Source organism: Serinus canaria (assembly GCF_022539315.1).
Source record: "Serinus canaria isolate serCan28SL12 chromosome 7 unlocalized genomic scaffold, serCan2020 HiC_scaffold_29, whole genome shotgun sequence".
Taxonomy (NCBI): domain Eukaryota; kingdom Metazoa; phylum Chordata; class Aves; order Passeriformes; family Fringillidae; genus Serinus; species Serinus canaria.
In genome coordinates, this window is record NW_026108147.1 from 662,751 (window position 1) to 680,313 (window position 17,563).

The window sequence follows — 17,563 nt, forward strand, 5'->3', positions numbered from 1 at the left end:
GCTCTAAATCGAATATTTGATCTTACTTTCTGGAGATTCTGTTGCTTGAAACACCAGCCCTTAGCAGAGGATGTGTTGGAAGCTCATCCCAGGCCATCAAAGCTTAATGATCCCTGTTTGAATCCTGCAGATTTGGAGACACTTTGTGATGGGTCAGCCTCATAAAATCTTCATAATCTTAGCATACATTAAGTGGTACATTTTATTCCTTAAGATATTCAAAAGCCTGGCTACAGTGTAAAGATAAATCATCTTCTTCCTTTTCATGTCACTTTCCATTGTTTGGCAAAAATTGTTTAGCCGTGTTTTCAAGCTGCTTTTTCCCAGTAGGTGAGTTTGTCTGTGGCTTTTATTTGCATTCTGATTTGGCTTCCAGGCATCATTGAAGGCTACGTTGCAGAAAAAGCTGCATTAGAAGAGGCCCTAAACCTGAAAGAGGAATCTGAGCGTCGTCTCGTTGTGGAGCTGGAGAACATGAGGGAACGCTTCCAGGAGCTCACCCAGGAGCAGGCAATCCTGGGTGAGTACAGGGTACAACATTCTTAACTCAAAACAAAGCTGTCTGCAGTCAGGGCACATTGATCCACGACAGGAGGACACTGCAGAGGCTGGCTCGGTGACCTAGTGAGCAGCTCAGGCTGGTGCACAGGTGAGAGGGTCTTCCTGTAAAGGCAGAAAGCTCTGCAGACATGGACCAAGGGCAGCAGGAGCTTTGGAGCACAATAAAGATGAAATGCCTGAAGGCTGGCACCCCCTCTGTGGTCCCCTCTGTGGTCCCCTCTGTGGTCCCCTCTGTGGTCCCCTGCACCCCTCTGTGTCCCCTGCATGTTTTTGGTGGTCTAGAAGATGAAATGGGTCACAATGCCTTATTCACCTTGTCCCTGTGTCTGTGCTTTGATTTCTAGGAGCACCTGTTGCTAATGTAGCACAAAAAGAAGGTTCAGGTTTGTAATGACAAGTGTGGATTTTATTTCTTGCTGTGTTGCTGTAATGCTGAGTGAATGAATTGATAACTTTTATTTTAACAATGAGGAATAGTACTTAATAATTAGGCCTGACAGGTTACTGGGTTTATAAGCATCTTGGCCATAAAAAGCTATGATTTCTGTGGTGCAAAATTAGGAATATTCAATTCAATGATGACTGTTTGAAGTGGCAAAGTGATACAAAGTCAGCTGTCAAAATGAGTAAATTAAGTTAAAGAAGGGAGGGGAAAAAGAAAAGTATTTGAGGTGACATCAAAGTGTGAGCAAAAAAAGTGCAGCAAGAACTGAAGGATGTCTGAGGGGGATGAGAGAAATGTAACTGAATGGATTGGTAGGTCAAAATGAAAAAATGAAAAGCAGAATGGTAGGGAAGGCTAGTAAAGAAATGAAAGGAGGAAACAGAAATAAGCAGGAAGGATCCTTGGAGTTATACCCTGATTTTGGAACTCAAGTGCTGTAGTCAAATTTGTAGATGCCAAATGGAAAGAGAATTTTTTTTTCTTCCTGAATTTTGCATTCATAACTCCTGAGTGGCTAACATTTAGATCTGATAAATTCATAGTTGCCATGAATGTTTTGTGGCCTACTCAAAATATAATTCTCCTATTGTTTTTAAATTAATTTTATTTATGCACCCATATATATTCATAGATCCTTGCATATTCACTGTCTCTTGTTTCTGGACCTTTTCTTTTCCCCAGGGAGTGTGAGCTGAGTGAACCAAATCACTCAGGTGAATAAAAAGTTATGCAGATAAATTCCTGTTGGAGTCAAAAAGCTGCACTGAGCTTTCTTACCCCTTACTGTATCTTTATTCCTTCTGTCCATTCAGATCTCCCTCAAGCACTATTTTTAATTTCACCTATTTTTGGTGTCCACCTCACTGTCCTGCCATTTGCTGCTGCCCTCTGGAGAGCAGAGCTGGTTATGGTGTATTTTGGGATTGACATTCTCCCAGGAGCTGAGCCCAGCTCTTGCCAGCAGCTCCTTAGAACTTGCAGGGTTACTTTTGCTGCAAGGGCCAGGCCCTGAGATCCATCCCCTTTGCCTCAGCCCAGGCAGCTGGAGCACTTCTCCTCAGGTTTGGAATTGTTTGTAGAATGTGGAAAAGATGATCAATACCAGTCATGTTGTTTGGAGCTGACTGACATGGGCTCATTGCCTGAGAAGCTGACATCTCCTCTTGTTCATGTGGAGTACTAATGTGAGTAGAATGGCCTTGCTAATTAAACCTCTTCTGGAATGAGCCTGGCATTTGCTAATGACCTGGGGAGTGGGAGGGAGTGTGCTGGAACTGCATGATGTGCAGTAGCATTGATAGAACAGGTTTGTCTCTACAGAGAAACAAATCTGTCAGCTGATCATCTCTTGGTGTGTTGCTTGAAGCTCTGTGTATACACTTGGGGAACTGGGCTTAAAAACTTGGAAAATTTGTCAGAAAGATTGAGTTTAGAGGTTGCCAGAATTTGATACCTGCTTTCTATGAAATACTGCTGATTCCAGGTAAAATCTGCTTGCCTCGTTATTTTTTCACTTAATTTGCATTTCTGTCTGAGGAGGTGACTGGCTGTGCAGGTCAGTGTTACCTAATCACTATTTTGTTCCTCTGGAAGCTAAAAAAGAAGCCATCAACAATGTTTCTTAGGATATAGCAGGCAAAATTCTTGTGCTTGTTTTCCCCAATACCAGTTCTTTTTTTCTCAGGGTCAGTCTAAATCCATGACCTTCCTTTGGGTGTCCAAATTATCATCATAAATATCTCTAGCACCTGACCTTGCCCTCCTTCCTGCACCATGTGTTAGTAAATACACTCTAGTGCTATTTTATTCACATTATTCCCATCTCCTGCTTGCCAGAAGATATTCTCTGTCATGCAGCTATGGCTGGGATTTGGTGTCCTAATAGAATTCAGATATTGTTGGGTTTTATGGGGTTTTTTTCCTGTTGCACCACATGATACATATAATAAATTATGTGTATAATACATATAATAATTATGTGTATAATTCCTAATAGAATTCAGATATTGTTGGGTTTTATGTTTTTTTTTCTGTTGCATCACATGATGCATATAATAAATTATGTGTATAATACAGCTCCAAGGGGATTGGGAGAGAAATTAGGGCAAAGTCTTCACTTCATGCCTTGTGCAGGAGCCTAAGCTACATCCCCAACCAAATGAACTTGTGATTATTTAAAAATAAGATAAAAAGTAGGGGGTGTGGCAGAGTGATTGCCCTGTGGGTATTACACAGGCTATAATTAGTGCTTGGAGTGAAATGGGGCTGGAGTGTAACTGGAACCCACAGCAGGATTGCTGTGGAGCTCATGTAGTCCATGGTATTGTCCCAGACTTTCCTTGTTTCTCTTTTTCTGGCTTATTTTGATTTCCAGAGCCAATGAATGCACAGACTCTTCACATTGTTTTCCATCGTCCTCACTGGGGTGACATTTTCCCCAATGTGTAATGTAAATATTGTTGCATTATTCCAAGCCTGTCACACTTTTTATACAGGGAAATTTTAACGATTTCTTGTTTAGTTTCAAGGGTCTAGAAATGTCATTAAATATCTGTGGGTAAAATGTTGTAGGTAGGCTGTGGTAGCCTTTTGTAATAGCAGCTTGTAATGACATGGTGTCAGAAATCACATGCATTTTATTGGGCATACCTCAAAAAGGGAATTGGAAACGGGGCTGGATGATTTCTTAAGGTCCTTGCTGCATCCCAGACTTACCTTTAGCTTGTCACCAAAAACATCTGAGACAAGTAATAGAACATTTGGAAAGTAAAATCATGAGTTCTTGCAGGTCCTTGCTTTGATAGAAAATAGACAGGTTTCTTTTCCTGCTCAGGTTACTAACTATATTCACAATTAAAGTCACTTTTCTCCAAGAGTGTTCACAGTAAAGTCTTTAGTTTGGTCTCCTAAACAGTGTATTCAATGTATCCAACTGATTGAAATGCAGTTTGTAGCTGTAAATAACCTCAAATTGTTCAAGTTATCAAGAGTTATGTCCACTTCCCTTTTTGGTATTTCTTTTGCAGTCTGCATAGGAAAAATATGTGCCATCTTTCTTCCCTTTATAACCTCAGAGCTGCACTGATTTTCTGTAAGGTGATTTTTCTCTGGGTTTTCATCCCCACTCAGGTTCAGAGAAATGCAGTAACTTTGTTTTTTCATAGCAGCTGGTTCAGGGTCAGCCTGGGCACCAGTGGCCCCTGGAGAGATGGTCTGGGTGCTGACTCACCAGTATAGAGGGCAGGACCAGTATCCAGCATGGCACAAGGCAGGGGCCCTGGAGAAACCAGCCAAGACTGGATAGTGGATGGGAAAAGGAGGATCTTGGCGTGAGAGTTGAGAGGAACTGAGAATTCTGTGATTAAGGAGAGGTTTGGGACAGAAGGGTGGCAGGGATTTAGGGTAGGGCAGTGTAGGATATCTCTTACAGCCCACCTGAAGAATAAATATTTTTCTTTATTTTGATGCCGTCTAAAATACCCAAATTTAAGCTCATCCGAAATAATTGACTTTTTGTACCCTTCCCTGACAGCTTTTATTGTTTTTATGTTCTTCAGGTCTACTCAAGGAAGTAGAATTTCTGTCCAAGGAGAAGCTTGAGCTTCAGTGTCAGGCAGAAAAGGACCATTCCACCCTGCGCTCTCAGATGAAGGTGCTGGAGGTGGAACTGGAGGAGCAGCTGCAAAGCAACCAAGACCTGGCTACAAAGTTACTGGAGATTACTGAATTGAAACAGCAGATTGAAGTTCTTGAGAAACAGCTCAAAAGCCAGCGGCAGTTCATGGATGTGAGTCAGAGACCACATTCCCGTGGCTTTGGAGGGGGTAAATTCTCCTGCTGGTTTGAGACATGCAAGGTGGTTCCCAAAATGGGCTCTAGTTTTAGTTTTGGTTGAAATTAGGACCTTGGTTTACTAGTCTCATGAAAGAAGAAAAAAATCAGTTTGTGTGGTATTGCAGGGTAATTTTTCCTTTTTGTGAAATGATAATTGTAGTTTATATGTATGTTGTAGTCAAAAAGGTGCTTTCTCTTTTTTTCAGTTCCCTGTCATTATAGATGTGCTTTCAGGACTACTAGAAGGTAGTCCTGATTAATTATTAATTAAAAGTTAATTGTTGTTTAAATTAGCAGTTTCTTCCCCACAAAAACAAACCCCAATTATTCTTGTACTCAAGATTGTAGTGAAATCTTCAGAAATATTTTGCTTCTCTCTGGCTGGGTTTACAGGAACAAGCCATAGAAAGGGAGCATGAACGAGATGATTTTCAGCAGGAAATTCAGAAATTGGAAGAACAGTTAAAACAGTCAGCAAAATCCCAGACTTCAGGGCAGTCCAGAGAGCAGAGGGTGAGTAAAATCAGACTTGGTGGCCAGCAGAGTTTGTTTATTACATTAAATACCAAAGCTGAATGTTCCTGGGGGTCTGGCTCCTGGGAGAGTTGTTTTCCTCTCAGAGAGCAGATTTTTCCCCAGCTGATTGAACTACATTTAGGCAGTGTGGGTACATTTATATTATTTGTTATGGAGGTGGAAAGAACTGCTGCAGGTGCTTTACAATGAAGTTCCTGAGTCTGGTTTAGAGGAATCTCTGTGCCTGGGTTTAAATAAACCAAGGAGGACAAACACTACAGACACTCCACTCTAAGAAGCTCAGCTGAGAAATGACTTCTGGGTTCTAAATAAGTTTATTTTTTCCACCTAAACAATTGTAACAGAGATGTCATTTGTCTGCATGTTTCATCCTATTTAAGTTTATAAATGAGTCTTTGTTTACACAGTTTTGTTTGTTTGATGCTTGGCTTCAAAGATTAACTTTTGCCTTTTTTTTATTTTTGACTGGTTGTTTTTTTTTTTTTTTCACATAAATGAACATTATACAGAACTATTAATTGATTCTACAGGTATGGAAAACAGCATGAATGTCTCTTAACTTTTCTTTCCTTTTCCTTTCAATCCCTTCTAGAATATGCTTTAGCTTTTTTCCTCTTCTTGATATGTCAAGGCATGACTTGGAGCTAAAAATACAGGTTTTAGGGTGGCAGAATTCTGGCAGGGAATGAGCAACTGCTTTCAATTTAATTTCCTGTACATGGGTACTTAGCTCTCCTGGCTCACTGCTCAGAGGTGTCACAGGCAGTTATTCACTGGAACAGCCTTTTGCTGTAAAAGGAGAAGTTGAAATTTGGAGCATGAAACCAAGATACTGGAATGGTGATGATAAACCTGTGCCTTTTGTTTGTGGCCTGGCTCACACCAAAACTTGTAAGGAGTTCATTTCATCTCCATCTATTGATGTGTAGCTATGGAATTGTGTACCTCAGTGTTAGAGCTGCACATCCATATCTTCAGGATGAATGAATTTCCAGGGAATGAATTTTCCATGCTGGAGGGCACAGCTGACAAAAATGAATGCTGCAGCTTTGCAGCCTCTCTGAGCAAGGATGAAAACTTACTTGGAGAGAGCCACCCAAGGATGGTAGCTAGGCCAGTGCCATTTGTAGGGTAGGTGAGGAATGCAGGCACTCTGTGCCAGGAAATGTCACTGTTTATTCAGTTGTTCCATGCAGTAACATCAGTGAGTGCTCAGCTCACTCCACACCAGCTCAAGTGAACTCCTGAGTTCTGCATGTGGCAGCTCTGACAAGTGTCTGGTGTTTACTGGGTCCAAGGTATGTTCCCAGTGAAGGGGGAGTATTTTGTGAAAGGAGTGATTCTGACTGGTTCTTGGGAGCTGCCCTGTGACAGTGAAGGTTATGTGGAAGTGTCTCAGCTACAGGATGGCAGCAGCAGCTTTCTGGCAACAGGGTGTTAAAAACATGCTTTTTATGGCTGAAGGGTCATAGTTTGGGGATTCTGATGCCAAAATTTTGTAGCATTAGGAAGATGAGACTTGTAGAAGATTTTTCTATACCCAGAAGCTTTACTGTAAGACCTGTGCAGTGATTAGCAGTGGTTAATTGCTGGTGAGATGAGAGTGAGATACAGTCAAGGAAATGTTAGTGCCTGTAAGCAGCTTGAAAATGTAATCTTCAAAATTTTGGGTTTTCTTTACCAGTCTCCTACACTCACTCTCCCTGTTTGTTATTTGACTCTCTGGTTTGCTCAAGGGTGTTCTCCTGCTTTAGTAATATCTGCACAATACTTTGAAGATTTATGTTAATGCAAAGAATTTCCATTTCATAATGTTAATGGGATTTACACCAGTTCAGACACTTTTTAATGAACAAAACATTTATTTTGTAAAATCCCATCTTCCTTGCTCATGGGTGTTGACCAAATTCCTTCTCCATTCCCACTGCTCTTCTGCCTGAGTTTGCTTCCACTGTGCTAAATGACCTTATCACACCCTGAGCTAGTCTGTCACACCAAAGCTCCTGGCCTTGTCTTCACCTGATTACTGGGATCAATGAATGACTGTTTTCCTGCAGCTCAAATTCCAAATTTGTCTCCTCTTCATATTTAAATGGTTTTTGGAAAGCTAAGCACCTGTCCTCTGACTCCTGGGAGTCTCTCTGATTGCATATTTATCCTTCAGCTCTTGGGATCTCCCACTAAACTGGAGTTCCTTGGAATATTGGAAGAGGGTTCTGAAGTCCCAGAAGGAACTCCAGTGCTATTATTAATAACTCCTGTAATCTTGGTGGGGTTTGAATCTGAAAGCCAAGCAACCCCATCACCAAAAGGCTCCTTTGAGAGTATACCTGCATCTTGTACTTTGAGAGTACTGCAGATGTGGAGAGAGTCATCAGACATGTGTCTAAGAGCTGCTGCATTTGGAAAACAAGATTTCAGAAAGCTAACTTTTTCTTACTTTCTGTGCATATATAGTTTATTTTCACCTGAGATTTTAGCACCACTTTAATCCCTAGTAAAACCTCCTTCAGTGTGAAATGACTCTTGCTTTCAGCTGGCAGGAAATCTGTTCATATTGCCTGAACAGCTGTATGCTGTGATTTCTGTGTAGGTAGAATCTCTGCAAGCAGAAATAAAAGAGAAGATGGATGATTACAATAAGCTGTTACTAGAAAAGGAGAGAAAACACCAAGAAATTGAGGCTCGTGATAAAGAGATAGAAAATCTGGTGGCACAGATCCAAGAGCTGAAGCTCAGTGGTGCTGAGGTCTCCAAGACTGTGCACAGCTTGGAACAGCAGCTGCAGAAAATGAAGAAAGTGGAAACTGAACTGAAGCAGGTAATTTGTAGGTCCTTATTTCAGTGGGGCTGGCACTAGATGACAGTGGCTTTATGGGGTTGTCAGGAGTGTTTGCTGTCTGGCAAACAGTGCTGAGTTCAACTGTGTATTAATGGCAAATATCACAGCCACAGTTTTAAACAAGCTCTGGTTCTGCAAACTCTAAGTCCATTATAAAGACTTACATAGTACTTGTAAGTGGTATGTACTCAGATATTACTTGTAAGACTTAAATATGACTCCAAGTCCCACTCTGAAGGCTGCTTTTATCAGTTGTCATGTTTGCTGCTTCAGAACTGCCCTTGAGCTTGTCTGAAAGCTGCTGAGAAGGTGCTGTTACTGAATACCTGAACACTGAGGGTCTTCAATAATTACTGTGTTTAAAATCAAATCATCTTAATCTGTAGCCCTTCTTGCACTGGGGCTGGAGCCAGCTCTGTTTGCCATAGTCCACAACTTGTAGCACTTTGTTACTACTACAGAGTTACTCACAGCCTAGAGTTAAGGGCTACAATCCATTTAGCAAAAGTTACCAAACATCTGCAGTAAGTGCAGATATGTATGCTTATTGTTTGGACCATTCCCAAGGGAACCTTTCCTCCTTGGACTGATCCAGCTCCTGAGAAGGACTGAAAGAAGGAGGATCAAAAACCAAATCCTTTTTTTCAATAAAATGAGCTGTGGTAGCTTGGCAGATCACAGGCTGGACAAACTTAGTGCTGCTTTATCACATTCTGACTGAACTTGATGTGTTTGAGTAGGTTTTGATCTACCCAGAACTCTTCATTTCTTAGACTGTTCATCTCTCAGATTTAGTTCAGCACATAGATGGTATAGCAAATTTGGAAATGGCTAGAAGAACAAGATGTTATGTTCTTAAACATATAAAGTGTTGTGTCACTGAGAAAGTGTAATTTAAATTTTCTGGAGTTGCTAAACTTGGATTGCAAAAAGTAAAAACTTAAATGAGCTAAAAGCTTTCAGTTGTTTTGAATTCCTGTTTCTTTCCAGGCCACTGGGATTATGAACTGCTCTCCTTGTACTGGGGGTGTCAGGGCCAGAGAAGTATTTCAGCAGATCTAGGTTTGTGTATTGGCAGCAGTTGATTCTAAGGTGAACCCAAATCCTTTTCAGGACAAAGAGGCATTGCAGCAGCAGCAGTACAATAACCTGATCCAGATCTCTGCCCTGCAGTCCAAGCTGGACGAGGCCAGGCACCGAGTGCCCCTGGATGGCAGCTCTGCCCCAGGGCTGAAGGAGCAGCTGCAGGCAGAGCAGGAAGCACTGCAGGCCAAGGAGAGAGAGGTGAGAGCTCTGGGAGAGTTCTATAGACTGGGAGTTGCTTTGGCCTCAGCAAACCTTCCTTTTTCTTGCTTTGTTCTGTGTTCATCTCCCTCCCTGCTGGGAACTGTCTTGTGCTGATTCACGTGACCTTGGGACTGATCTCTGTCAGCTCTAAACTGATTTTCCTTTCCTTCCAAAGCTGAAGTAGGTAGATAAGTTTTTGTTTGAGAGTGAGAGATAATTATTATATAATTTTATATATATATTTATATATTCTATAATTGTATTTGAGATAATTATTATATATTCTTACACCTTATTGGTGCAGTTTAACCTGTTTTGAGAGAATGTTTGTGGTGAGTTTTTGTGTCAAGCTAAGAAGAAGCACAGAGAAGATTGCTCACAATATCTGGAACTCTTATTGGATTTACAGAATAAATGTATACACAATCCCACTGTATTTTTATATTATTACAATATCTGTGCTATAGAAACATAGTCCAGTTAAGGATGTGTAAAAACAAAAACAGGAGTGGTCCTTCAGTCTATTGTACACCACTCTTTCAAGAGCAGAACAAGATTATAAAAATTAATTTCCACAAGATGGAATTTCCATTTCTGTTATGAAGTCTGATTTCAACAATCACAATTCCCAAAGCCACCATACCTTGCTGCCCATTAAGGCAAGGATGATAAATCAGTGGATGGCAACATCAGGCTGCAGAGAAAGTGTGGTTATTGAATCATCTCTTTGTCAGTGTTGGGATTGGCACTGCAAGGCTCCTCTCTGGCTTCTGGGAGGACAAGGTGGGGTTTGTACTGACTGCTTGTCTTTGTTGCACATCAAATGCTAATTTGTCCCATATTGTCACCTCCCATGACATCAGTTGAGCCTTGATTGCTCACAGCACAGATTCATGGGTCTCTTGTGAGCAGGTAGATTTTGTTTTTAAAAGAAAGCAGAAACCCACCTTTGCAGTACTCTGTTTGCAGATGAGGAGCTGGAACACAAGCTTCTTACTCTCTTTTTATATTTATTTATTTATGTTTTATTAATGCAAGTTGATTAGAGTTTAAATCACTGAATTTGCTGAAGTTACTTCTTGTCATTAAATAATACAGTGAATGAAGTTTTATCTTGGAGGACTTAATTGAAACAACTCTGCATTTATTTTTCTTTAGATTGCAAGCTTGCTAGACCAAGTAGAACAATATAAAGAGAACCTGAGCAAGAAAGATGAGGAGATACTGCAGCTGAACTTGCAGTTAGAAATACAAAAAAACTTGAGTACTTCCAACATCATGCAGCTTCAGGCAGAGAATGCACACTTGCAGGTGGGTTCCTCTAGCTTAGTGCACTGCCTAAAATGTCAGAGACCTGCTTGCTGGAGTGCTGAGGTCTTCTTCATCACCTCCTGGTGTTGTAAGCAGGTTTTGGGTTGTTTCTCTTGCCATCAGAACGTTTCATTACCTTTACCAGACTAATGCTGGGTGTTGTAGAACCAAAGCCTCCCTGAATTCTAGATTGGTGCATTGAATCTAGAGTTCAAAGCATTTCATCATTTTAGCATTATCTTCTGCAGTGGTTTGATTCAAATCAAAAGCTGAGGTTACTTTCTGGGTTGGGGCAGTCAAACACAGTGGTGTGAGCCCAGAGAAGCTGTAGTTGTGTTCCTGAGCTCTTCATTACAGTAAGGCAGAGAATGTTTAAATGAACTCCTCTTTGCTAATGAGATTTTTGTTTTTTCTGGTCAGGAGGATCTAACAAAACTTCATGTGAAGCAAAGCCAGGACCAGGGCATTAATGATTCCTCAGCTTTGTCACTCCCACAAGCACTGCTTGAGGAAAAGAATCAAGAAATTGATCACTTGAATGAGCAGATGAAGAGACTGCAGCATGAGCTGCAGAGTGCTCTGGAGAATAAAGTAAGAGTGCTTACTATATGATCCTTGCTTGAATTTTGGGGGAAGCAAGGTGTGCAGATTCCTGTTGCAAATGAAATCTGTTCAATAATTCTCTTAGGAAAGTAGAGATTATTTTGAGAAGCTACCAGATGAAATTTGTGGCTGTTCCTGCTGTTAAATGTGTGATTTAAGGCCTGTGTGATTCAGAAGAGAAGCAAACTCTGTGTGCAATAATAATTGCCTGCATACAGTAATATTCAGACTTTTCCCTTTTGCTTAGGTTGCAGAAGACCAAAAAGCTGAAATGGAAGAGCTCAGATCTCTGGTGGAGCACCTTCGCCTTGACCAGGAGAGGCTGCAGAAGGACAAGGATGAAGAGGTGGAGCAGCTCCATGGGGTCATTGAGAAGCTTCAGAAAGAGCTGGCACAGTTTGGACCAGTATGTCACGAGGACAGTGACAACCCAGTTTATTTCTGTGAAGACACCTTGGAAAAGTCAGTGGAAAACCTTCAGAACGAGCTGAAGAAAGGACTGGTAGCTTGTCAAGGTGATGCTGATCCAACCAGAAGAAACACATTGGTACACTCCAAAGTGAGAGAACTTCAGGAGGAACTGGAGCTTGTCTCAGCTTCTAAGGAAGATCTGCAGCAGCAGCTGGACAAAAAGGAATTGCAGCTCAAGACAGAAGTGGAAGTTTTGGAGAAAAAATGCCAACAGTTGCAAGAGTCATCAGAGCAGTCTGCTGCAGAGCTCAGCTCCCTGAGAAACCAGCACCAGGCACTTCAGGAGGAATACAGGGCTTCCCAAACTCTTTTATCTCAGAGAGAGGCTGAGACAAAGATGGCAACATCTCGAGTTCAAGAACTTGAAGATAAGGTGAGAGAAAGGGAAGCAAATATTCTGGAGAAAGAGATGCAAATGAAGACAATGGCAGATCAAAGAGAAGCTGACAGCACTGAGCTGCAGTACTTGACAGAAAAAGCAGCAGAGCTCCAAACAGAGTTGGAAAAGAGAGGTGCAAGTCAGGATCAAGATGTTTACAGTCTTCAATTAGAAGTTTCTAGACTTGATTTCCAGGTGCAAGCCCTGAATCAGAAAGAAGTAGCTTACCTGAGAGAAATCAAGGAGCTGCAGGGGAGCACTGCTAAACTGCAAGGGGAAATCAAGGCCCATAGGAAAGAGCTGGAAGCCCTGAGGTTGGAAAGAGCTGAAATTCTTTCACAGCTGGAATCTTGCAAGCTGGAGCATCAAGTAGGTCATGAAGAGACTCAGTTTCTCAAGCCATTCTGCCAGAGTAAAAGAAAAGGTGTAGCCCTTAAAAATGGAATGCAGGAATTAGAAGCAAATATTGATCAGTCAGTTGGAGTATTGGCTTCCCCTATTGCTAGACTGGTACATTATTTGATTTTTAATAGTAGTATTTGTTGTGGAGATTTTTTTTTAGTAATACATTTCTAGATTAACCGAATAAATACGTTTTCTCCATTTTACTCTATTTTGCCAGCAAGAGTAGTTAGTAGGTGATATCCCTTCCTTCTTTCCACCTGTGAGTTCTTTCCAGCTTATTTTTTCCTCCTGATCTGTTGAGGATGGAGAGTGAGAGGATGGGCACCTGCAAGCCAAGCAATGAGCCCACCATGAGCTACCAAGACTGTTTGCCATTCTTGATGGCTGTGTTGGGAACTGCTTATAAGCACTTCATGTCTCCTTTCAGAAATTCTTATTTACTTGTTCTCTTTCTTGTCATCTTCTCTAGAACCATTTGATCCAAGTGACCTAATCTTCTTAAATTCTTATTAAATCATTCCATTTTAGAGAGCAGTAGGACCCAGGTGTCCCTTTTTTCAGAGAGCTGTAGAAATCTGTCATACACCAAGTTACTGTCTTTAAAGGGTGGCTTACAGAGGTAATAAATGCTGGTTAAGAGTCTTAGTGCCTGTCTGTCAGTTTGTAAAATCATCCTCAAATTCCATTAAACAATTAATGTGTTGTTTCATTACAGCAAAAAGATGAAGTTATGTTTGACTTGACAATTCACAATAAAAGTCCAAAAGCACAGATGAAGCAATCACAGGAAAATCTCTTGTGCCAGGAGTTGGACATGGTCCACAGCTCTGAAGGGGATCAAGATTTGAAAAAGCATTGCCAGCAAATGTTGGAAATTCATCAAACTCCTGATTCACCAAAGCACAATTTGAGCATAGACAAAGAGACTCCAAAAGATTTCCAGAATTTAATTGCAAGTATGTCTTCCTGGGGCTCGCCTGAGATCATGAGAAAGCAAGATATGAGCCTGGAGCTTCAGCCAGTGCTGCAGCTGACACCCCTCTCAGAAGCTGAAAACACAGATTTTCAAATGGTGCACTCAAGGTCATCCCTGCAAGGAGTGAATTCCATGTCACTGGGGTATTCTAACCTGGATGAAAATGGCAGTGGGGATGCAGCAGTGGGAGCAGGCAGAAAATCTCCAGCTTTTTCTGCAAGTACCTATTCTGTGGATGATGATGAAGATGTGGAGAAGAAGCTTCTGGTAAGTGAAATTTCGTGTCTGATTTAATTCTTATTGAACAAGACTGCTCAGCCCTGTCACCCTGGGATCACTGAGAGGCCATGGGCTCCAAACCTACACACTGCTGGCAGTAGGCCCAGTGAAGTTCTGGACATGCAATTATTAGTTCCTCTCTCACTGTGATAAAAACTGGTTCATTTCTGATAAAACTAAACATGTAAAACCTCAGTGTGCTCTAACAGCTCCCCACTTCTTCAACAAGCTGTTGTGTTGTTGAGTGTTAGAAGAGACTCTTTCAAAACTGGATTCGAGGCTTTTAATGGCATTTTTTAATATATTGTATACATATATTTCTATATATTGTCTGCATTCTGTAATTTCACAGGAAGATAAAGTCTGTACTTAAGAATTTCTCTTAGCTGTATATTTCTGTGCCTTGCTTTGATGGGTAATTAAATAAATACATGTATCTTAAGACTTTTAAAAGAGGAAAAATGGAGATGGAATGTCTTCCAGGGAGCACCAGTGTTGCAATTAATCCTGGTGTTTGCCATCTCTAACACTTGGATCAAGCAGGCTTTTGCTAAAATCTGGACCAGTAAAAAAGTTGTCATAAATACTGAAAGCAATAGCTACATTTAGAAAACCAAAGTAACATGAAAAACTTCTCCAGCAGATGAGAGAAGCTGATAATCTGACTTTAACCCCTTCTGATTTCCAAGATGATGAAAGATCAAGAGCATCTGCCATGAGCGATGGATGTGGCAGCAGTAAGTTGAACTTTGTCGATTCCTTTTACCTTTTAACTTCAGTATTAAAGCATGTTTCTCCTTTCTCCCATTTCCTTTCACTGTGGGACTTTTCTTGGAAAGCTCTGCCTTAGGCAGATGGTTCTTTGTTAAGAAACACACACATATATAAATGCATATTGTGCCTGCTTTTACCTTTTCATCTACATACAGGACAGAGGCAGGGGGTTGAGTCCTGACTGAAGTATTTAACTACTTCTCTGGTTCTAAAGGCAACTGATTTTTAATTTTACTGATTTTTAATTTAACTTAACTGAGATCTCAACCAACCAACTCCACCTGACCCTGCGTTCATAGGAGCAGAAGAGTTCATGGTTGTTTTGCAAGTGGTTGTTCTGCTTTCAGGTTCTTTCCATATTTATAACACTTTGTGGGGATGGGGGTTGTCTCTTCCTTCAGACAGCAGCTCAAACTTGGCAGCTCATCTAAAGCAGGAGCTGCAGACATCAGATCACCTGGATGCCCCTGTCCTGGCTTACCTGCGATACCGGGGGATGATCCCAGATATCATGGAATCCATGAAAGAAAAGGAAATGCTCTCACCACAGATGAAGGTGATGTATGATGAATTTGAGCATACCAGCAAATGAAAACTGGACAGCAGAAGGGAAATGGGAATGTAAAATAGCTGCTACATGTACACTGAGCAGTGTTCTGGAATGGCTTACCCTGCAAGGTGATGATGGCTCTTGTGAGAGCATCACTGACATTTGTTTGTACCTGCTAGAACTGAACTGGGTTTGCTAGGACAGCACTGGTGCTGTTCAGAATGGGGGGGTCCAAGGACTGCTTGCTCTGCTTTATGGGTTTGCCTTGGAGGCTTCACAGGAAGTGGTTTCAGAAGCAGCCACAGCTGGCTGACATCCAGCTCCTCTGCCTGTTCTGGTCACCTTGATGTGATGGAGAGCTGTGGAAACACCAGGGCAAGCTGTGCAGACAGATTTTTAAGTTTCTTTTGTGGAGCATCAGTCTAGACTTGACTGACTGTAAGATCTGAGTGCATATTCCAGTTCTGAATGTTTAGTTTGAACTCTTTATTGTGCTTTTGATGTCAATGTTTACTGAAGGTTTTCACTGATTATTGAAGTAGTCACTATTTTGACTCCAGTGACAGAAAAGCAACTTAAGTTTGTTTCAAAGTAATTTAAAACCTGTGCAAGGCAAGACTATCAAGAGTTAAATAAAAGTACTCTGTGTTGTTTTTAAGCTGGGTATCAGTGAGGAACAGTTTCCACATGGAGGCTGGGCTATTTCTGATGAGATATGTGTAAGAAAAGGACTTAAATCTCCAGTGACCTTCCTTGAAAAGAGGCCAGGAAACATCTGTGCATGATGTAATAGTTTGTGAACAGGGAATTTATTTAAAATACATTATTTGGCCTGACAGTGTCAGAGGAAACAATTTCCACTGTGTAAATTATTAAACTGGCTATTTTGGGAGTTGATATTTGTACATAATTTGCTAAATTAAGCCAAGGTTGTCTAAATACATAATTCAGTTTTCTGGCATCACTGGGGTTTAGTAACAAAGCTTCAGACTGGATAGAATGTAATTTATTCCCAGCAAAGTTTGCTGAATGGTTCAGGAACAAAGGTGAAGTACAGCCCTTTGGCATAAATAATAATTCATGCTTAATTGCATCTCAGTGTGTTGAGACACCTGATTTCTGTTGTCTAGTACTATCCCACCCTACTCTTACACTGCCAGGATGCTGATGCCTCTTCCCTAATGTTATATTTGGGTTTTTTTCCCTCTCAGGCTGTGCTGAAGATGGTGTATGAGGAGAGCCACAAAATCTTGGCTTTGTCAGAGCATCCCTTGGCTTTGAGGGAGCTGAGGAACGTCCCTCAGACCCAAGTGGCCATGGAGGGCTGGCAGAAGGAGGGATTATCCCTGCTGGATGCTATCCAGTCTCTGAAGGATTACCTCAGCAAGGTGGCAGACAGAGGAGACAAGGTCTGGCTCTGAAATACCCTTTAGAGCAAGGGGACCAGGTTGTGTGTGTATATAGAAATGGATGTTTTATATATTATGTTATGAGGCATGTCTGTGTGTCTATATGTGTTTAAGGAGTAAGGGACAGCACTCTTCAAACACTTCTAAAAGTGCTTAAATTAACAGATATACTCTTATGGTATGAAAGATGCCATTTAAAAAAAATATATTTTTAACAGGAAACATCAAGTCTTGCTGACTGGAGAGGAGAATTCCTGCAAGCAGTACAGAGTGTGTTTGAGAAGGAGAGAAACGTGCTGCAAATTGACTTGAAGTCTCACTTCTCCAATCCTGCATCTGGTGACACAAGTTCATTAGAGGAAAAGCTGGAGTATATAATGAAACAACAAGTATGAAAAGCTCTTCAAGTCTGCTGCTCATAAATCACTTCTTTATTCTCTTTTGGGGTTTTTTCAGTTTTATTGCTACTGTTGTTAAATCTTGTGTATTATATTATTATCTTCTCTGTCTTGTGTAATGCAGATGGCATGGGATCAGTAGCTTTTAGAGTTCTGTTGTGGTAGCATTTCTCTTGAACTTTTTCCATGGTGTTACAAAACCTATTGATTATTTTAGCTGGCATCAAGTATTTCCTAGTCTGGTAGTGACTGGGAAATACTTGGTTGAATTCTTTCCCTCCTTCCCATTTATCTGGAACTTCACAGACCTCTCTTGTGCAGGGTGTATATTGAACTAACTCTCAATCTGGGAGCTTATTGGCAATGATATTCAGTTTCTAGGTTGTAGTAATTGTGATGTATAAACCTGACAAGGCCAGTGAAGTGGGGATTTTCTTTTTTACATAATGTTAACATTTTGCATTAATGTGAAGCGTGACGTTAGTCCTTTGAGTGCTTCAGT

The 17,563-nt window shown here is 41.0% G+C and overlaps 1 protein-coding gene across 4 annotated transcripts in view; it reads left to right on the forward strand.

Moving 5' to 3' along the window:
- PCNT (pericentrin) overlaps positions 1-17,563 on the forward strand; it is a 64,178-nt gene that overhangs the window by 33,431 nt on the left and 13,184 nt on the right. For 3 of the 4 annotated variants that reach the window (XM_050987531.1, XM_050987532.1, XM_050987533.1), the window contains exons 28-40: positions 377-520; positions 4,564-4,793; positions 5,234-5,353; positions 7,971-8,198; positions 9,333-9,503; positions 10,665-10,817; positions 11,238-11,408; positions 11,668-12,780; positions 13,391-13,918; positions 14,571-14,667; positions 15,106-15,260; positions 16,466-16,663; positions 16,882-17,052. In XM_050987531.1, the coding sequence (XP_050843488.1) occupies positions 377-520; positions 4,564-4,793; positions 5,234-5,353; positions 7,971-8,198; positions 9,333-9,503; positions 10,665-10,817; positions 11,238-11,408; positions 11,668-12,780; positions 13,391-13,918; positions 14,571-14,667; positions 15,106-15,260; positions 16,466-16,663; positions 16,882-17,052 (3,479 nt within the window). The remainder of the gene's footprint in view (positions 1-376; positions 521-4,563; positions 4,794-5,233; positions 5,354-7,970; positions 8,199-9,332; positions 9,504-10,664; positions 10,818-11,237; positions 11,409-11,667; positions 12,781-13,390; positions 13,919-14,570; positions 14,668-15,105; positions 15,261-16,465; positions 16,664-16,881; positions 17,053-17,563) is intronic. The other variant, XM_050987534.1, reaches the window with a different exon arrangement.